This window comes from Ictidomys tridecemlineatus, chromosome 14 (assembly GCF_052094955.1).
Source record: "Ictidomys tridecemlineatus isolate mIctTri1 chromosome 14, mIctTri1.hap1, whole genome shotgun sequence".
In the NCBI taxonomy this organism is placed as follows: domain Eukaryota; kingdom Metazoa; phylum Chordata; class Mammalia; order Rodentia; family Sciuridae; genus Ictidomys; species Ictidomys tridecemlineatus.
This window is the reverse complement of record NC_135490.1, coordinates 51,685,242-51,707,554: the sequence shown is the minus strand read 5'-3', so window position 1 is coordinate 51,707,554 and position 22,313 is coordinate 51,685,242. Positions and strand designations below refer to the sequence as shown.

Here is a 22,313-nt window from a genome sequence, read left to right as displayed (position 1 = left end):
GGAGAACTCCCTCCAAAAATAGATCATAGTCACTGTACCAAAATCTTTTCTTCAGTGAAAAAGGCCTTCAAAAATGTATTTGCATCTCCAGAGCCAAAGCAAAATACTTTCCTGTATTTTAAAACTAAGAGGATCAGGGGCTAGGTCCTGATGATCAGGGGCCAGGCTCCACTGGGATGGAGCTCCACGTTGCCTGCCACAGATCCAGGTGGAGCCACCTCCACAATACCCTGTGGTCCCAAAGCAGGAGAGGCCAGAGCTTTGGAGGCCAAGCCAAAGTCGAGGCCCACCACAAGCAAAGTCCTGTAGCCTGAGTGATCCATTCAATTCTCTAGGACAGATCTGGAAATACTGAGGAAAAGCTGAGAACCTGTCATTAGAGATGGGAAGAATAAGGGTTGCTTTTCTGAATTTGGGTCACTAAGGCTTTTTTTAAAATCATTTTATTCATCTCCTGAAAGAAAGAAAAAGCTTTCTAAATAAAAATAAGTTTCTCAGGAGACCAAAACAGGGGGACCAAAAGTTCAAAGCCAGCCTCAACAACATAGCAAGGCTGTAAGCAACTTAGTGAGACCTGTCTCAATATAAAAAATAAAATAAAAAGAGCTGGGAATGTGGCTTAGTGATTAAGCACCCCTGGATTAAATCTCTGGTACAACAAACAAACAAGCAAACAAAAAAAATGTAAAAAAATGTTTCTTAACTATTTGGAGTGGGGTTGGAGGTGGGTGACAGGGAAATGTATTGGGGTAAAACCGCACCCCCCCCCCGCCACACACACACTAAACCAGTTAGAATATGTGTTTCTAAATTCCAGATGTTTATTATTGAAAAATGAAGGAAGGAAGTTTGGTTTCTTTACCTGTAAGGTGAGGATAATAAGAGTTGTGAGGACTAAAAGGAATAGTGCTTGTCAAATGCTTACCTGTACTAAATACATGGTGAGCACTGAATATCATTAGTTTTTCTTACTTTTTATTTTGAAATAATTTGAGGCTTAAGAAAGGATCTAAGAATAGTAAGAATTCTTACATGCTTGATCCAGATTCTCCCATCATACCCATCTTACCTCTCTCTCTCTAGCTATCACTAATTTTAAAATTAACATTTAAGTTGTTATTGACGAAACACCTGTGCATGTCTTGTGCAGTCAAACAATTGCTGTATGTCAGGGCTTGGACAGAAAACCAGTAGCCTTTGACTGACATTCCCACCATGGTGCCACTCCCCAAATGAAGCCACTTAAACTCCATGATTATGCCTATACTCAATTCTTCCTGTGAAGACTCCATATTCTTGATAGTGTGCTTATACTAGTTATTGTTTTAGGTGTTACCCATTTGGGGCTTTAGAGAGCACATTCTTCCAGATGTTCCCTTTTCCACAGTTATTTTTATGGAAAGATTTAGGCACTTAAGCAAGCCCTTCACATCTGGAAACATGTTGTTCATCTTGGGGAAATTTTCTTGGATTCTTTTCTTCCCTATTTTTTCTGATTTGGGGGATTGAACTCAGGGGGTACTCTACTGCTGAGTCCCAGTCCTTTGTATTTTTTATTTTGAAACAGGTTCTTACTGAATTCTGGCCTTGATTTTGCAATTCTCCAGAGGAAGAAAATTATTAATATAAGAAGCAAAACATGCTCTGCATTGCTCAGTGTGACTAAAGCTCAGTGTTCAACACTTACCTACAGAGCTTCTTGTCCTAAGGAGAACCCCCTTAGGGGTGAGATTACAGACCTGTGCCACTGCACCCAACTTTGGATTGGCTTCTTGATAATTTCTTCCTATGTTATCCCTTGTCCTTTCTTTCTGAAACTCCTATTGGTCAGATGTTGGACATTTTAGATTCATCCTCCATGCCTTTTTATTTTCCTCCATGCCTTTTTATTTTCCTCTCTCCCTTTCTCTGACTGTCCTCTCCCTCCCCCTTTTTTTCTTCAGAGATGACTTTATTTTTATTATGTAACCTTTCTCTTGAGATTATCAACTTCATATTTTCATATCTGCTCTTTAAAATTTCAAAAGCCTTTTGTTATTTCTGATTGTTTCTTTTACATAATACCTTTTCTTGTCTTATATTGCATCTATTATATTAGTGACGGGTTTTATGTTTTCTTCTTCCTACATTGTCTATTTCCCCCAAATTTTGATATTTCTGTTTATTTATTTGGTTTAATTTTTTTACATTTGAAACTTTTTCAAGTCAGAAAATCCTAGATGGTCAGCTCATGTTTAAGAGAATTAGAAAATGTAAAGATGTTTGGGAAACTCTGAATATGTATGAGAGATTTCTGGACCATGAACTTTATTGGTGGTTAATCTGAGGGCCATTTGGAGGGAGCATCTGGCAGAGAGGTCTGTCTTCAAACTCTCTGGGAATGCAGCAAGAGGGTAGATAAATAATTCTCCTAACATTTATATTACTCCTGTTTCCGTCAGGATGATACCTCCACCCCAGCTTAGAAGGACAGGTTTTGGCATCCCATCCACCCTACCTTACCTCTCCTGCTATAGGAAGTCAGTCCTCACAATCCCATCATCAATCCTGAAGTAGATTCATCCCCAGAAATGGATGATGGAAAGGGACATGATGGTATGTGGGGGACATTCCACACCACAAAGCCTTGCCCACAATGAAGCATATGTTGTGTTGAACACTGCCTTCCTGCTGTTAACAACTAACAAGTCTTAGTCTATTAGTGTTGCTACAGCAAAATACCATAGACTGGGTAATTTACAAATAGTAGGACTTTATTTCTCATAGTTCTGGAGGCTGGGAAGACTAAGAGGTTCAATTTCTATCAAGAGCTACTCTCTGTTTCAAGATGATGATGCCTTGTTGCAATATCCTGGCGGGGGCTGCTGGGATAGTGAACACTGTTTCCTCACGTGGCAAAAGGACAGACAAGCATGAACTGACTACTTCAAGCCCTTTTAAAGGGCCCTAATCTCATTCTTTTTTTAATATTTATTTTTTAGTTTTAGTTAGACACAATACCTTTATTTCACTTATTTATTTTTATGTGGTGCTGAGGATTGAACCCAGGGTCTGGAACATGTGAGGCTGCTCTACTGCTGAGGCACAACCCCAGACTCCTAATCTTATTTTTAAGGGCTCCATCCACATGAATTAACTCTTAAACACACTGTCTCTTAATATTATTACTTAGCAATTAAGTTTCAGTATATGAATTTGGCAGATGTATTCAGATGTATTCATACCACTCCACAAAGCAGAGTCTGCTTTCCCTAATGTTTCCCTCAGCATTGGTCCCCAGCCCAAGCAACCCAGACTATCATTCTCTACATGAAAGCCCTTGTCTCAGACATGGTAGTGGTGGCAGGTTGGTGGTGGCCAGACATTATGTTCCAACATCAGCTCCCTCTCCTACCAGCCTTAACACAGACCAGGTCACCAGGGAAAATCCTCTTATGGATTTTATCTCAAGGCTTTGTTTTTGTAGACATGATTAAATTAAGACTCTTGGGGCTGGGGTTATAATTCAGTGGTGAAATACTTTTCTAGCATGTGTGAGACACTGGGTTTGATTCTCAGCACTGCATATAAATAAATAAAACAAAGGTCCATTGACAACTAAAAATTTTTGAAAAAAATAATCTTGAGATGGCAGATTATTCAAGTGAACCTAGTATAATCACAAAGTTCCCTATAAGTAAGGCAGGGGAATCAGATGCTTCCATGTGACAATGGAAACAGAGATGGGAGGAGAAAAAGAAGAGAGATTTGAGCTTGGAGGAAGGAGCCACCAGCCAAGGAATGCAGGGAAGCTTCTAAAAGCTAGAAAAGTCAAGGAAACAGATTGTCCCCTAGAGCACACAAAAGTAAGGTACCCTGCAGGCAACTTGATTTTAGCCACATAAAACCCAGTTTGGACTGTTAAAAAAAAGAATTGTATTATTTTAGGCCACTACATTTGCAGTGATTTGTTTGTGGTAAAAAATAACAAAAGGAAGGCTGGGGCTGTTGCAGAGCACTTGACTAGCACATGTGAGGAACTGGATTCAATCCTCAGCACCACAGAAAAAAATATAAACAAAATAAAAGCATGCCATCCATTTACAACTGCATTTTTTAAAAAAAAAAAATAGCAATAGGAAACTAATAACATAGGAAGAAAAATTGGATTACTTTAAAAAGTTGTTTGGCAATATCTACAGAGCTGAACATATGCCTACTTCGTGACTCACAATTCCAGTACTAGGTATGTACCCAACAGAAATAGGTACATATGTTCACCCAAGGATATCTAGTATCATGTTTATAGCCATATTGTAATGTCTCAAACCTGAATATTACCCAAATGTCTATCAGGAGTAAAATAGTTGAACTGTATTCACATCATGGAATACTATATAGCAAAAAGAATGAACAAACCACAACCACACACAGTATTCATCTCTAAAATTTAATATTGTGGTAAATTAGTCAAACAACAGGGTGACAGGGTGACAAGGTGATTCAAGTGCCAAACAAGCAAAACTAATGTATGCTGTTTGAAACCACTACTCCCCACAAGGGGGAGATATAAAGAGATCTTCTGGGGAGCTGGCAGTGTTGTTTCTTAATCTGGATTATTCAATTAGTGCAAAATCACTGAATTTGGGAAATGTGCACCTTTAAATATGTACACTACATATACATAGATAAAAAGCTTTAAAAATAGACAATGGGAAGAGACCTAAGACTTCCAGCAAATTTGCCCATTCCTTTCTGGGAACCTCCAAACAAACCATGGCAAAGGGCAACCCAGATCCAGGACTTCCAACTCCCACCTCTAGGGTAAAATGTCCCATGAACTTGCTTCTAAAGACTCCGAATGATAGAAAACAGTGAATCTTTTCTCTGTCAGACTCTCCAAGATAAGCACAGAGTTAAAACCATTTCCTTAGTATGGGGATACAGCTCAATGAGGGGTAGATCACTTGGCTCATGTGCAAAAGGCCCTGTGTTTGATCCCCAGCACTACCACCACCACCACCACCACCACAACAACAACCACAAAAACTGTTGTTTTAATTTCATCTTTCTTGATCTTTCAGCGGAGTTTAATATATGAACTGTATTTTTGGTGAATGTCATATTAAGCCTTAATAGCAGTGTAATATAGTTATGAATTCATAAAAATAAAAGCAAGAATGATTGTTCCCACTAACACTCCAACCAGAAGTGAGGCTCTGGCATTGCCTAAGTGATCAGGATAGAGCAGAGTCCCGCGAGGGCAGATTCACTGACCAGCCGCATGGATACGAGCTGGGCAGAAAAAGGGGCGCAGAAGCCGACCAAAGATCCTAGGGGCCTTGGGGACCCTACCACCCTAGCTCTAGGACGAGTCAAGTCTTTGGGGCCAAAGCGCAGTGGCCAGAGGAGGGGCGGGGCCCGGCTTATGAGAACAGAAGGCGGAGCTTCGGAGAAAAACCTCTGGCCCCCGGGACTGGACTGGCACGCGGCCCCCACCTGCGGCGAATCCCCAAGTCCGCGCGTCACTCCCAGCGGAATCGCCGCACAGCCCCAGCGTCTGGCGAAGTGCGCGCCTCCCGGCTCCCACTCCAAGCTTCTCAGCCCGCCGCCTGCCTCTCTCTGCCAACCAGGGGCGGGGACGGGGAGGCACCGACTAGCATCTGAGATTGGCGCCGCTAAAGACCAAAAACCATTACCCATTTCCGACGGCAGACTCGGGTGGGCAGCTCGGTCCGGCTTTGCTCCCTGGGGCCACCAGTTCGGAGGGTCAGAGCTGCCTGAGGGAAGCGACGGGCGCCGCTGCCAACTCGACAGAGAGTCTCAGGTCAGTGTGCGGCGCCTTCTCTGCCGGCTGCACTTGGGGAAACTTTGGGTTGCCGTGGCAGCTGCTGGGAGGAGGGCACCGAGGGCGCAGCCCGAGACCCCGAGGCCGCGTGGCCTTCGTGCGCCCCGCCCTCGAGCTCAGGCTCCGGATCTCGCACCTCACGTGCATCCTGACACTGCAGTGCCCCTAGCCAAGAATGAGACCCGGCCCACCGAGAGGCAACGGGCTTCACGGGCCTCCCCAGCGCCTTTGCCCCGCCACCCCGGGGTGCGCTCAGCCCGAGCATACCCTCTCGCCTCCTGCAATCCTCGCCGGTTCTCGGGTCCCGCTTTGCGGGGGGCGGCTGGGGCTTGGACCCCGCGGGATGCGGGTTCCGCCTCCTTCTTTGCCTCACGGCGCTGGGGGAATGTACCCGAGCCGCGGAACTGCTGGGTGTCGGCGGCGCGCGCTCGGCCGCAGGAGCGCGCGGGTCGGAGGGTCCAGCTCGAGCGCGTCTCCGTAGGTGCCTGGGGCCGCTGGGCAGCAGGAGATGCAGGCTGGGCGCAGATGGTGGGTTGTGGAGTCCTTTGCAGCCTCTGGCTCGAGCAACCGGAGTCAAACAGAGGTGGGCAGCTGGGTCCCTTGGCTCTCCAGCGCGCACATCCTTGGTGCCAAGGATGTGCGCGCTGGAGACCCCCTTCACGCAGAGCCGGGGTGCAGAGGTGCGCCTTCCCTGGGATAAGGGCAATGGCTGTCCTCTCTGGCTCGCCATTCCCCAAGGGTGGGCTGCATCCTCCCAGAGGGCTGGAGGTGAGGAAACCACTCTTCAGGGGCCCTGGTCAGAATCCCCTTTCGTGGATGGCAATAGCTTCAGCCCTCCAGCCGCTGCCCTGGCTCACAGAGGAGGTGAAGAAACATGCGCCCCGCCCCCATCCGTGCCCCAACGCTGTCGCCCCAGTCACCTTCCTTTGCCCTTCTCTGACAGCACTTTGGGCTTGCTCCCTCCCGTTCTTGGAAAAGCCTGAAGAGACGCCATGGGGGATCCAGAGACGCTGCCAGCATCCTCAATAGCTCGGAAATCTAGTCATCTTGGTTCCCTGAGATTGGAGGTGCAGGTTTGTCCTCCACCCACCCCTCTGTTACCTGTGTGTGTGTGTGTGTGTGTGTGTGTGTGTGTGTGTATGTGTGTGTGTATTGAGGGGGAATCTATTCAGAGATGTAGGGGTGTATATATCCCAATGATTTTTCCTAAAGGTCCTGGGGACAGCCCCAAGGTAATAGAAGATAACCTAGCCCTTTGTGGGTATGTGTAGGGAACAGTACTAGCTACTCCTTCCCTTAGGCATTTTGTCAATAATTCTTAGAAACTGGTGCTGGGGAAGAGCACTCTTCTTGGCCAGTCCCTTACATTTCCTGGGACAATCTCAGATGCATCTTGCTGGGTAGGAGAGGCATGCTTTAATTGTGGCTGGCAGGCTTTCCTTACTCCAAGTTGGCCTGGGCATCCTGGCCTTAGGCTCCCCAAAGGACCAGGTTTTTTCAGACTTGTTTGGGAAGAGCAAGGCAGCAAACCTCCAACCCCCAGGGCCTGTTCTAACTCAAGGCTGTACTCTGAAACCGAAAAAGGCTCCCTTAACTCCTTTCTGGGCTAACCATCTCTACCCTTCACTCCCGCAGAGGAGTTGAGCATCAAACCACTTGAAGACCTGTAAGAGTTAGAGGTAGGGGTTGATAGCATATAGGAATGAAGAGACTGCCCCACATTTTCTTGAAGTGGGCAGCAAGCACCTGGTATTGAATATCTAGGAATAGAGCCTGGAATCTTATTTTTAACAGATTCTCCCTGTGATGTTTATGCCCACAAAAGGTGAGAACCCATTGGTAGAGGAAATTTGGCCTCATTGTCCAACCCCACCAGCACAGAGGATTCACATGCAGAGGACCTGTATTTGCTGATGCATGTTTAGAAACTGTCATATGTTGAATTCTTCAGCAACAAGTATATTTGAGTATTTTTAAATTCTTAGAACTGTCTACTGTGACATAGATATTATCCTCATTTTAGGGGTGAGAAATTACTTCCCAAAGGTTGGTAACTTGAAGAGAGACAGCCCAGGTTCTTGACACACACACCTTGCTGCCTCTTCTGCATAAAGGCAGGACTCGGGTTAGTGGGAAGGACTGAATTTGAGCTTCAAACCTATTTGTGATGTTTCACTCCCTCTCTCCTCCACCATAGCCAGACAACTAACTTTATGGTGGGATAATGGATCCAATTAGAAAGTATAGTAAAAGGAACAAAGGAAAACAACTTTTTTGACCTAATGAAAGGAAAACAGGGAAATATTGGGAGAGAAAGCCATAGGAAAGGCCTAGCCTGTCACCTCCAAGACAGCTTTTAAAGTACCTCAGCCAAAATGGCACTGTCACGTTAGACACTGCATGAGTCAAGTTCTCCAGACAGAACCATGCTCTGCAGCAAACTGGTCATCCAAGAGACAAAGAGATGTTAAGAAAGGACAGAGAAACGTGTACTTAACCTCTGACAGGCAGGTGGATAAGACAAAGGACCTTGGGAGAATTCCCTTTTCTTTTCTTTTCTTCCTTAGCCTTCTCGCCTGGCTGAACCAGGTAAGGGCCTGCAGGGCAGGCTCCATCCTACAAACAGACACCCACCAGTTTGCTATGCATAAAATCTACTCCAGGCGCTTTTACAAACTCGTAATTGGTGAAATATGATAAACTGAACAAACACTGTAGAGATTTCTTAACAAGGAATTAAAAAACTAGACTCTAAATGAGAAAGATGCTTGCAGCAAATCATTGGTGTTTATGTGCCTCTGAATAGCTTTGATTTCCTTTGGTAGGAACTGACAGCTGGCTGCCAGGAGACTCATCCAGGGACAGAAGAGAAAAAGTGAAGTATGAAATTTGGAATAATGTTTTCAGGTAACTTTCTATTTCCATTTGGAGTGGGTGTGTAGAAGGGTGAGTATAGTTATGGTTTGAACTGCTTCATTTATCCACAGATATTTTTAATAGGACTCATAATTTTAAAATGCAACGATTTTCTTTCTTCCTGGCTTCCAGTCTCCTGGTAGCAGGGCAGGCAGAGAACTGGGGATCTCAACTTTCAGCCTACAGATTCTCACTTTATCCACATTTTCAGCTTGCTGCCTTCAAGTTCAGACCCTTTCTGATCAGTTTGCTCAGGTTATCAATCTTTGTTTTCTTGCAGTTAGTTGTCTGCTACTTGGGACAGGGTGAAATAGCTGGAGGCCCAGGTACTCTGTCTGCAGATTTTCAACTGTCCTCTCATCTTCAGTCCTGTGCCTCCCTGCCACTTTCTGCAATGCTTGGAATCTCTGAGTGCTCAACTTTATGGGCCCTGTTAATGGGTGGGCTCCCTTCTCTTTGAGCCTCCTCCCCTGGCTCTTTATTTTGCAGCTATCTACCATTCCACCAGCTCAACTCTCTTCCAGGGCTTATTTGAAATTACTTATCTGATGATTCGTCCCCTCTAATTTTCTTTGTTCTTGAGAATATATATATATCTTTTTAAAAAATTAACCAAGTAGTTCTAATTTTGATGGGGTCTTGGTTGTAGAGAGAGATACTGAAAGATTGTGATAAAATGCCATGATGAATTGTAATTGATGTTAAAGACATTCTAACTTTAAAATAAAAATGTTTGTGCAACTGTTTAATCATTAAGGTCTTATAAAAACATAGGATTTAGAAATTATAAAGAAAATGTACTTAAAGGATATGTTCTTTCCATTTCTCACTGATTATATTCCACTTATGTTTACAAAATATTATTTATAGATTCTGAAAAAGCATTTTTAGTATTTTATCTGTTACTTAAATAGGCTTCAGGTTAGAGATGTGATAAAAATAAAAGGAGTCAGAATTATGAGACAATGTTTGTGTATGTGCTGCTGAAGATTGAACCCAGGACCTCGCCTGTGCTAGAAAAGTTTTCTATCACTGAGCTACATCTCCAGATCCCTGAAATAAAAAAAAAAAAAAATTTAAGAAGGATGTAGTGAGTAGGAAGGCACAAGAAAGTCTTCTAGCATTGTTTAATTTCATGTTTCATCCACATGGAATATTATGATTGTCATTCCATAGGGGAATGTCATGAGCAGCGCTAGTAATAATTATTCAGAGGTGGATTATCTTTAAATACAAGCATATATTCGGTCACACCAATCACCAAAAACAAACAATTAATGCAAAGCTCATTGGGTGTGCTGGAGTACCCCAACTAGCATTCAAAGCACATTAATTAAACACTATAAACAAATCACACAATCCTAGGGCAACCATGAGCCCCCAAATACCTCCAATGCCACGCGACTTCTCTTAGTCAAAGAGCAGACGTTGTCCTTGTCTGGTGGTTCTCTCCAGCCGATGGCTAGACGTCAGGAAATAGTGGAGTCAGTCCAGGGATGGACGGCAAGGTGGCCATTCTCACTGATTTCTTAGAGCAAAACACTTCAATGTGGCAGGACCAGCAATTTAAATATAGTTTCATGTTGGTGGTGTACCTTGATGATTGGTTATGCCCAGTGAAAGTCAACGTCCATTGGTTATATCCAGTGAGGTAATATATTTGCAACTGGACATGTTCTTTGCACATGCTTATGGAGCTGCACTCCCTATCATATGTAACCAGTCATTGCTAAGAATGCCTATGGCTAGTGCCCCTTATAGCTCTTTATCAATTGCAAGCAGACATGTCTAAGCAGTTCAATGGCTGCTGTTCCTTATGGCCAACAACTTAGTTAGTCCCAGCATGTCCCAGCATGTCTATGGCAGATGCACCTTACAAGGAAGAACCCAACACTCTGATAGACTGAGCCTTTACCAGGACATATAGCTCATTAGTAGGTGTGTCGGGATTGAAACCTGGGCCTGCGAGTCTGAACTTCTTCCAGTTGGAGTGTTTTCTGTGTGGAAAGTAAAACTGAACTGGGGGGTTGCTTAAACACTACATATAATGAAGAAGTTGACTGAATTTTAATATCTCAGCTCTGGGTGCTCAGTCAGGATGTTTCTCTCAGACAGGAGAAAAGAACATTCTAGGCAAGAGAAATGGTCTTAATTAAAAAGTAAATTTAGCTCTATGAAAAATAAGTCAGACTTAAATATCAGAATATCAGCACTTTGGATGTACAAATAGATAAGGAAAGGTTAAAAAAAAAACACTTGAAAGAGGATGAAGGCCTAATGATAGGAGATTATTCCAGTAAGATACTGATTACAAAATGTGACCTTAGGGACTCAAATATGTACTATACATTTAAAGAATAAAATATCTATGGCTTTTTTTTCTCTGAAAAATTTAATGTTCAGAATTGTCCTACTAAATGTTAAAAAGTAAGCAAACCAAGTGACTTTAAAAGTCATTATAGCCAGCTGCAGTGATATGGATCTATAGTCCAAATTACTTGGGAGATTGAGGCAGAAGGATCGCTTGAGCCCAGGAGTTCAGGGCCAGCCTGGACAATATAGCGAGGCCTGTCTCTTAGAAAGAAAAACAAAAGTCGTCATAATGAAGAAAGAGTAAACCTCATGGAGTTGTTTTTGCTAGCCAGCCCTCCAGCCCTTGAGAGAGAGGATCTACCATTGTATTTATGACAGATAACTTAGGCAGCCAGTTGATACCATTTATTTGCTTCTTTAAGATCTGCAGCCCACAGCATCCCGCTTTCCACAGGACTGAGGTGGACACTGTGCCACTCAGGGATCCAGGTTGCCCCTATTGCCAGCTCCCTTTCTCCTGGAACCTCTTGACACCAATCTTAGTGAAAGAAAAGTTTTGACGGGAAGTGTTCAGATTTAGTGTTGTGGACAAAGGCCTTTACTTGAAAAGTCCAGAGACTTCCCAAATAGGTTCTTATGAGAGTTTAAAACAACAAAACTCCAAAGCAAGATTTCCCAAATAGAAAGCATATTTCCCTATATGAAAGTATAATATTAAAATATGGTACCTGGCAACTTGTTCATATTTCAGTGTTTCTTAAATGCTACTTTTTTCCCAAAGATTTTTAAAAATGACCATTTACTGTATCTATTATTACTAGGTGATTTATTACTAGTTACTAGTTACTAGGTGATTTCTATTTTCGATGTTATGTTCCAAATCACTTCTCTAAATTTCTTTGCTGTATTAAATGCATTTATAAATGAAAAATACTAAAAGAAGTATCTTTTATGATGGCTCTCTCACTGTGGCTCTTTTCAAATGTTTTGCTTTAGAATAGATCTTTTGAGTTGGAACCCAAGCTACTAGTAGATTCTAAATTCCTATGTTCCTGAGTCACAGGTATGTTTATCTCTGGAATAGTTCTTACAGAATGTGACAATGAGGACGTAAAATCAAAATGTTTACTTTTGTTGTGTTTACATATATATTTATTGAGTAGTTGTTCTTTGTTTGCATCACGAATGATACCAAAGTGGAGAGGAACAAGTTTATTCTTCAGAATGCTTCCTTTCATGGCAACTGCAATGGAAAGTTTGTGCAAAAATACTATTGATAACACCATGAATTATGTTGCAAAAAGAAGACCTCGTATGACTCTGTAAATTTTGCATGTATGCTATGCTTTTTTTTCTGAATGCATGTTTTATTTTACAATAAATAGATAAGAGTGGCATTATATGGAAGAGTATATGAAATAGGTACCGTTTAAACAATAATAATAAAATGACACCCCTATACATAGCACCAAGATTCAGAAATAGAACATGATCATTTTCTCTTAACTTTTATGTTTATCATTCTTTTTTGCTTTCATTTTAATTTCCTACTTATAAATGATCTGTAAGTAAAATAATTGTATCTTTAAAAAAACTGGGCAACAAGCACACAATTATACACATCAGGAAAGAGCAATATTTGCCAATATATGATGGCAGCTCTCAGAAGATAAATTGGACAGTCTCTGCATCTTGGTCTGGCTCAACGTCCAGGTGTGCTTACAAGAACTCCTGTAGGCAAGGTCAAGAGTGAGTGGGTCCTGGGAAGCGTGGGGCTCAACATTACAGAGCTGCTGGCAGTGCACAGTGAGACCAGTACTGGTATCTAAAGGGAATGAATGGGCTGTTCAGTCTTTCTCCTCTGAAGCCCACTAGAGATGAAATGAGCACCATGATTGCCACAGAAGACAAGTATAGAAGAGAGAGGAGCGACGTGGTTGGGACACAGCAAGCAAAGACAAGAACTGAGAGCAGGCTCCCCCTGGGATGTGGTCCTCTGCTAACAGATGGAGAAATGACCAAGTGATCTTAGAGAGGGTATCTTTGGTACTCATTATCCCAACATTTCCCTTCAGCATTTTCCTGGGGGTGGGTGCCTTTCCTACCTGAAGATGTCTAGCCCTTGGTGTCTCATGCTCTCCTTTTTCCTTGTTTCACTATTTCATCTTTGTCAATTACCTCCTCCAGTAAATTTTTGAGAGTTTGTCCTAGTTCTTGTCCAATGGCTTAGCTAAATATAGAATTTGAAACAGGTTCATTTTCCTTCAGAATTTTAAAGCTATTCCTCCAATGTTTTTCACCATTATTATTGGTAGATCTGAAACTATAGTAATTCTGGATCCTTAAGTATGAAACTTATCACCACATTCCCTGAACCCTACCTCTAAACCTGTGGAATCTTCTCTGTTTTAGAAATTTACAACCAGGTGTTATAAGTATGGTTGGCTTTCATTTATTGTGGGATGCTCTAATAGAGCCCTTTTAATTTGGTTATTCATGTTCCTTGGACATAGAAATTCTTCTTGATCTCGTTGATTTCTCCCCTGTGCTCCTACCTCTGCCCTCCAGTATTTTTTCCTTTATGCAGCTTCCATTATTTGAATGTTGAAGTTCCTGGTCTGGTCCTCTAATTGTCTTCCCCACTCTATTCATTTTGTTTGACTACTTTAAAGATTTTTTTTCTCTTTGACTTTTTTTTATCTTAAATTTACACAGAGCTTTCATGCAATCAACTATCAATAATTTTAAAAAATTTCTAATTAAAAAAATTACTTAACATTAAAAAAATTTTTCTAATCAGTTATATATGACAGAAGAATGCATTTCATTTCATTGTGCACAAATGGAGCACAACTTTTCATTTCTCTGGTTGTATATGATGTAGAGTTGCACCATTTGTGCAGTCATACATATACCTAGGGTAATGATGTCCTTTGCATTCTACCATTTTTCCTACCCCCATGCCCCCTCCCTCCATTATGGATCAGAATCCACTTATCAGAGAGAAAATTCAGCCTTTGATTTTTGGTGATTGGCTTACTTAGCATGATGTTCTCCAACTCCATCCATTTACCTGAAAATGCCATAATTTTATTCTCTTTTAATGCCAAGTAATATCCCATTGTGTATATATACCAGAGTTTCTTTATCCATTCATCTATCGAAGGGCATCTAAGTTGCTTCCACAGTTTAGCCATTGTGAATTGTGCTGCTATAAACACTGAAGTGGCCGTGTTACTATAGTACACAGTTTTTAAGTCTTTAGGGTGTAGACTGAGGAGAGGGATAGCTGGGTGAAATAGTGGTTTCATTCCAAGTTTTCTAAGGAATCTCCGTACAGCTTTCCAGATTGGTTGCTACCAGCAATGAATGAATGTGCCTTTTTTCCCATATCCTCGTCAACACTTATTGTTGCTTGTATTCTTGAAAACTGCCATTCTAACTGCCATGAAATTAAATCTTAGAGTAGTTTTGATTTGCATTTCTCTAATTGCTAGAGATGATGAACATTTTTTCATATATTTGTTGATTGATTGTGTTTCTTCTTCAGAGAAGTGTCTGTTCAGCTTCTTAGTGCATTTATTGATTGGGTTGTCTGTATTTTTTGGTATTTTTTTGAGTTCTTTATAAATCCTGGAGATCAGTGCTCTCTATCTGATGTATGTGTGGTAAAAATTTGCTCTCTCATTCTGTAGGCTCTCTCTTCACCTCATTGATTGTTTCTTTTGCTGAGAAGCTTTTTAGTTTGAATTCATCCCATTTATTGATTCTTGATTTTATTTCTTGTGCTTTAGGAATATGATTAAGGAAGTCAGGACCTAATCTGACATGATGAAGATTTGAGCCTACTTTTTCCTCTGTTAGGTGCAGGATCTCTGGTCTAATTCCTAGGTCCTTGATCCACTTTGAGTTTTGTGCATGGTGAGAGATAGGGGTTTAATTTCATCCAGTTTTCCCAGCACCATTTATTGAATAAGCTATCTTTTCTCCAATGTATATTTATGGTGCCTTTGTCTAGTAAGAGATACTTTAGAGATCTTATCAGCCTTCTCATCCAGCTTTTCTGTTGAATTTCCCAGATCTGTATCGTGTTTTTGCCTTTTGAGAACTTTTTTTATGGAATCTCAATATTCTTTTTTTTCATATGATTTTATTCTTATAATGCAGTTACAATATCTTGTTCATGTGAGGATAATGAGTTTTGAAATTTTCATTTTCCTAACATCTGTTTTCTCCAAGTTGCTTATTTCTTTTACTATGATGTCTGTCTTCAGTGTAGGAGGCACTTTGGTTTGTTTTCGAGCACACAGGTGAGGCTTGTCACGTGTAAGCTTCACTGTGGGATTATCTGGTGGCATGTAGAGGAACCTGCCTAGATGTTTTCTCTTAGCAGATCCAGCTCTTGAGAGGAGAGTATAGCAGGGGTAAGGGATGGCTTCCAGCCTTTTTGGAACTGAGCTAGGGAGTCTCCCAGGCAGTGGTCAAAAAGTGAAACACTTATTCCCGGTTTTCTGTTGTTGTTCTCAAATATGCCTAGTGTCTCCAACCCAGAAACCTGTTTCACCATTTCAGCACACCTCTGTGTAAGGAAAGAACCAAATGAAGAAAAGAGGGGGGAGAGATGTCCCAATAGTAACAGGTTTATTAGGGACAAACCTGCGGAGGGGATCCAGTGGAGACTGAGACCTGTCTTCCAACTTCTGCTTATAGCCTGGGGTCATTATAGGGACTTGAGAGAGTGGGAGAAATTTTGCATTTAGGCTGTTGGTAGGGGGTTGTCAGGAAAGGATGCTTGTGGTCTCACCTCCATTGTTGAAGTGGTCATTGTTTCAGGCCAAACCAAGATGACAGAGTATTGTCTGGGGGTTTAGTCAGAGTAACTGGGAGGTGACTCTTGTTCGAAGATGAAGGATATGTTTCAAAATGGCAATACCTGTGTCAAGTTCTCCCTAACATTCTGGACATCCAGAATAAGAGAGAGACACTGGTCTACTGCCAGTGACTTGGAGTTGTGGGAACCACCTAAGGCAATGCTTCCTGTGCACACAAATCATATGGGATCTAGTGAAGAGGTAGGTGCTGATGCAGTAGCTCTGGGCTTGAGTCTGAGATCTGCTGTCTAGTAAGCTTTTTGCTGCTGGTCTGAGGTGAGATCACACTTCCAGCAGCAAGGACCCAAGACTTCTCTAACAGCTTTTCACCTGGCCTTCCTTACTTTCCATGAATTCTTCATCACTATCGTCACCCCAGTTCTAAAGCTTCTGGCTGCTGCCTTCAGGATTCCGCGGTGTGTGTGGAGTTGGTTCTCAGCTTTATCTTTATCGTTGCTGACTCAAGGCCCAGCTTTCTCAGGTTGATAGAGTCAGTTGCTACTGGCTTACCAGCTTACTAGTTTCCAAAATGTCACTGTCCCCTTCTTTCATTTTCCCTCTATCTTTTGGGGGTGGGGGGGGTAATTCTTTCATTTTGTGGTGCGGTGGGGATTGGTCAGGAAGAAGCAAAATTGTGTGTGTTCTGCCATATTAACCCTAACTCTAACCATCTGCTAAAGTATTTCGCTCAATTTGGGTATATCCGTGTAAACAGAGTTTGTTTTGTAATTCATAACTACTGTGGTATGCCTCTGGGTCTTTGCATACAGTGTTCTCTAATTCTCTCTTTCTCTTTTGTATGCCTGCCAAATTCTTTGGTTTTTTAATTTTTATTTTCTTTGCAGTGTTGGGGATTGCTAGGCAAGCACTCTACTACCTGGATGCACTCACAGCCCTATCTGACACAGTCTTCAAGACCCAGATCCAGGGCTGGCTTCTGTGAAGCCCCCTTTGTTTCAGAGTTGTTGAAGCTGTTGTGTTGTCATGATTCTTCCTGTAGCCAGATGATTATACAATAATCCAGCTATGCAGTATTTTCCAAAGATTGTGAACTCCTCAGGGTAGGCTTGTGTCTTTGCATCTCAGTACCCAGTACATTTAAGAGCTTATGGATACCTAACAATTGAATTAATTTCTGTGCATGTCTATATTTTTCTTTTTTTAAATTTTCTGCTCTCTCTGTGTTTTCTTTCTATTAAGAGGTTATTATATCACATGTTCAAGGCCAACCTGGGCAACTGAGCAAGACTCCATCTCAAAACAAAATAAAAAGTTTGGGGATGTAGGTCAGTAATGAGGCACTTGCCAACATGTGCAAGGGTCTCAGTTCAATCCTTCAATCCCCAGTCCTGGGCGGGGAGAAAAGTCAATGATTAGCATAAATATAAGTTCTCAATTTCTAAAAACTACCCTATTAAATTAGATTTAAATATTACATAGACATCCATTTTACATCTAAATATCAATAAAAGACAAAATTTCCCTTAGCCTTAATGAAGGCATAATTATTACCCCTGACTAAAGTGATCTATTGAAGGAGTTTGAATTTAAAATATTTAAATAAATTAAATGTAAATCTTTTTCAGTTTCAATGTTTTTTTTTTAAGTCTACCAAGCTTCCAGGGCTCCTTTCAGATTTCTTGCCTATAAGACCTTTTTAGAGCAAATGAAGTACCATTAAAATTTAACCCAAACTTTGGATTGTGCAGAGGGGAGTGAGGGGAGGGACCGGGGAATGGGGATGGGAAAGATGGTGGAATGAGGTGGACATTATTACCCTATATACATGTAATGGTTGTACTTCTGGTCTGATTCTGCATCATGTTCAGCCACAGGAAGGAGAAGTTGTGCTCCATTTGTGTACAATGTGTCAAAATGCCTTCTACTGTCATGAATAACTAACTAGAACAAAAAAAAATTAACCCAGAAATTGTTAATAACACCATAGTCTAGTCAGCATGTAATTTAAATAATGGAATTAATAAAAATGTACAATCTCGCTCACTATTGCTAGCTTAGTGTGAATTTCAGACATCATGTCAGCTCTCTTAAAGTTTTGTAGACCAAATAATTTTTCATCACCTAACAAAACATAAAAATGCCTTTCAAATTGAAAATCTAGTATCACTTGCATTATTTAAGGGCATGTTTAAGTAATTTAATATTAGAGCTTTTACATTAAGCTACTACAAACATGCTATATTTTAGTTGATTCAATTGCAATTATACAGAACATTGGCATTTTTACTTAAATTTACTTTTTACTATTATTCATTTAAAAATACTTTTCACTGCCAGACACTGTGGCACATGCTTGTAGTTCTAGTCCCTCATGAGGCAAAGGCAGAAGGATTGCGAGTTCAAAGCCAGCCTTAGCAACAGTGAGGCGCTAAGCAACTCAGTGAGATCCTGTCTCTAAATAAAACACAAAATAAGGACTGGGGTTGTGGCTCAGTGGTAGAGTGCTTGCCTAGCATGCACGAGGCACTGGGTTTGATTCTCAGCACCACATAAATGTAAAATAAAGATATTATGTCCACCTAAAACTTCAGAATAAATATTTTTAAAAATAAATAAATAAAAAATAAAATACAAAATAGGGCTGGGATTTATGTGGTTCAGTAGTTGAGTGCCCCTGAGATTAATCCTCAGTACCAAAAAATTATATATATATATATATATATTTTCTTCCACAGGCCTGGGCTGTAGCTTAGTGGTAGAGCACTTGCCTAGCATGTGTGAGACTCTGGGTTCAATCCTCAGAACCACAGAAATAAAGCTATTGTGTCCATTTACAACTAAAAATAATTTAAAAAATATGTTTTAACAGGTAAAAAAATAAGTGGGTTATTATTTAAAAATGAGCTTTAGGGAATAACATGTTGGCATTCCATCATAAATATTCAAGGATGATTTCAAAAATACATTTTAGTTTGTAATTCCCTAAAGGTCATTTCTTTTCTAAAATTTACTTTGCAATTCATGATTTTTCTCTGCATTTGTTAATAACATAATCCAATGTATGTCCCCTTTATACCTATTTCAGAAATTGTGAGTGACAAAATGAATGTAAATTGGGACGTTGATTCCCGCTAATCTTTTGGTCTTCATCTTCTTTGATAACCAGCTATTGATTTCTGACTTTTGAAGATGGATGAAGGTACAAAAATTTCAAGTGATGGAAATTCCTTGATCAAAGCAGTCCATCAGAGCCGACTTCGCCTCACAAGACTTTTGCTAGAAGGTGGTGCCTACATCAATGAGAGCAATGACCTCGGGGAAACGCCTTTAATGATTGCTTGTAAGACCAAACATGTGGATCCCCAGAGTGTCAGTAAAGCCAAAATGGTGAAGTACCTGTTAGAAAACAGTGCCGATCCCAATATACAGGACAAATCTGGGAAAACTGCCTTGATGCACGCTTGCTTAGAAAAAGCTGGTCCAGAAGTTGTTTCTTTGCTCCTAAAGAGTGGAGCTGACCTCAGCTTGCAAGACCATCCTGGTTACTCAGCTCTTGTTTATGCAATAAATGCAGAAGACAGGGAGACCCTGAAAGTTCTCCTTAGTGCTTGCAAGGCAAAGGGGAAAGAGGTCATCATTATAACCACTGCAAAATCACCCTCTGGGAGGCACACTACCAAACAGTACCTAAACATGCCTCCTGCAGACATCGATGGGTGTCACTCCGCAGCCACCTGCACCACTCCTTCTGAGATAGACATCAAAACAGCCTCATCGCAACTTTCACATTTTTCTGAAACTGAACTGACCCTTTTTGGCTTTAAAGACCGGGAGGCCTGTGGAAGCAGTGATGATACCTGGGAACCAGGCTCTCCCGTGAGGAAGCCTGCAGTGTCCCCTAATGGGCCCAAGCTATCCCAGGGTCCAGCCTGGATCAAAAGTACCCCGTTATTAAAGCACCAGAACAGAGTGGCCTCCTTGCAAGAGGAGCTCCTGGATATTACACCAGAGGAAGAATTCTCCAAAACCAATGGGCTGCCACTTTCTAAGCGATTCATCACAAGGCACCAAAGCATTGATGTAAAAGATACTGCGCATTTGCTCAGAACTTTTGATCAGGCTGGTTTGAGGAAGATGTCATATGATGAAATAAATTATCAATTTCTGTTTCCAGATGGAAATCAGCCATGTGCTGAAATTCCTGTTGATCAGGACCCAGATCCTAACCAGACAATATTTACCTCCACCTTGAGAAGCATAGTTCAAAAAAGAAACTCAGGGGCGAATCACTACAACTCTGATTCCCAGCTCTCCGAAGGCCTTATTCCACCAACTTTAGAATATGGCAAAGCATTTATAGGAAAAAAGAAGATCCTCTTGCCATCTTCTTCACTGTTGTCAGACTCCAAAGAATTGTCAGAGACCATCCCCCCAGGGCCCCTGAGCAGGAGAAATCCTGCAGTTTTAGAAAGGCGGGGTTCTGGAGCTTTCCCTTTAGATCACAATATTATGCAGACCAGGCCTGGGTTTCTGCCACCCTTAAATGTAAATCCTCACCCTCCCATCTCAGATATCAATGTCAACAATAGGATTTGCAGCCTTCTTTCTTGTGGTCAAAAAGTGCTTATGCCAACAGTTGCTATTTTCCCTAAAGAATTAAAAAGTAAAAAAAAAATGTTGTTAAGGAGACAGTCTTTGCAAACAGAACAAATTAAGCAATTGGTAAATTTTTAAGAGAAGGCTACAAAACACATTGTCTTCAGATGTCTGTGTCAGAGAAATACACACCTAGAAAAGAAAGCTTAAATGTCCATCCTTTTATGTCTTGTAATTAGTTAGCCCATTGTGGTTAGATAGACTAAAATATTATGTTTTGAATTAAGCACTGTGAACATATGCATATTGTACAGCTTCTGCTAAGGTAATTCTCTCAAACAAAATGAAAGCTATTTTTCCTCAAAGCTTCCAATATTTATCAGCCTTCATGTGGTCCAGGTTTTCCATTTAAACAAAAATGAGCAAAGAAAGGTCACAATATTTTGAAGATTTAAAAAATTTTTTCAGAATGTTTTTATTAGGAAAAAATGTTTTCAAGTCATAATTATTTACCATTTTATGTCAACAAATAAGGTGATTTTCCACAATGCAAAAAGCATAAAAGAAAATGACAGCTCTAAAATGTTCTAACTTCAATCAACTCAAGGTACAAAGAAAGAAAGATCAAATTCTGAAAAAAAAATGTTGACTGCAGGTAAGTTAAGAGTTAATTTAAAAATTTAAAAGGTCAAAACACTATAGTTAAAGTAGGCCACCCGTATTTTTGGTGTCAGCTAAATCAGTATCAATCTGGCAGAGTCAGGGATTTTACAAGCTACTAATATCCTATGCCAAGTTTTTTGTGTGCTTTTTATTTTGCTTTGGTTGTTTTTAAACAACCTTATATACAACTGCTGTCTTATGGTATTATTCTTGTACCACATCTTTTAATTCCTGTTATTTTTGGAAGTAGCATCTACAGGTTTCCAATAACAAGGTAGTACAGAATTCAAAAAGCATTCTTCCTAAATTACATCAATATATACTTGTCTTCCAAAAAGAAAAAAAAAAACAACCAACAAGAAAAAAAAGGTTGACATTTATCACAAACAGAAAATAATGCTTGTTTCATTTTAAAAAAGAAAGGCCAATTATTAGATTAGTTTAGGTAAACTTAAAATTAAGAAAGCCAGTAGAAACTTAATGACAAAATGTATTAAATATTTGGTCAATATTAAGCAATATCTTTTAATTTCAATATGCAGTTATTAGACATTCATATAATAAAGATACATAAGGATAATCTCAGTGTGACATTCTAATCACGTAGTATTTTTGGACCTATGCATAACTTCTAAAAAGATAAATGCTACTATTATAAAATATTTAAAAATGATTACATTATCTACATAACTTTAAAGTATGGTGTTTATACAAAGATTACTTACTTTTTTCTAGCAATTCTAAAACAGAATAAACCAAACTATACAAAACCTGAGTGTACTAACCAGAATATTGTCATATACAATAGTATTGCTTTGCATTCTGTAATGGGGGAGATCTTAACAATAGGCATGATGCTCTTCTTGGTAATTTGACAAAAGCAAGTTATAATGTATATAGTGATTATTTATGTCTCGTGGCTTTTATTTTAAAAAGTAATGGGAGGTTTTTCATTTGATGTTTTGAAAAAATTAATATTCATCACATTAGAAATATTTTTATTCAGAACTTAAAATTGCACCAGAAATTCTTAAGTAGGTAAATGTTTTTTGTGAGTTAATGTCAAGAAAAATGCTTGTGTTCAAGTTGTAAGGATACAGTTTAAATGAATATGTAAATAGATTAGTTCATAAACAAAATGGTATCAATAAAAATTTAAAATATCA

At 40.3% G+C, this 22,313-nt stretch overlaps 1 protein-coding gene across 1 annotated transcript; it reads left to right on the top strand.

Moving 5' to 3' along the window:
- Nucleotides 1-5,421: 5,421 nt before the first annotated feature.
- Nucleotides 5,422-22,313, top strand: LOC144370404 (ankyrin repeat domain-containing protein 34B-like). Its single transcript, XM_078031138.1, has 4 exons — nt 5,422-5,806; nt 6,771-6,900; nt 8,653-8,734; nt 19,055-22,313. Exon 4 carries the CDS (start codon nt 19,078-19,080, stop codon nt 20,620-20,622), a length of 1,545 nt encoding a protein of 514 aa, XP_077887264.1. The 5' UTR covers nt 5,422-5,806; nt 6,771-6,900; nt 8,653-8,734; nt 19,055-19,077; the 3' UTR covers nt 20,623-22,313.

Excerpts from the sequence above, each read along its gene's own strand:
- LOC144370404 (XM_078031138.1), top strand. The coding sequence starts at position 19,078 with ATGGATGAAGGTACAAAAATTTCAAGTGATGGAAATTCCTTGATCAAA.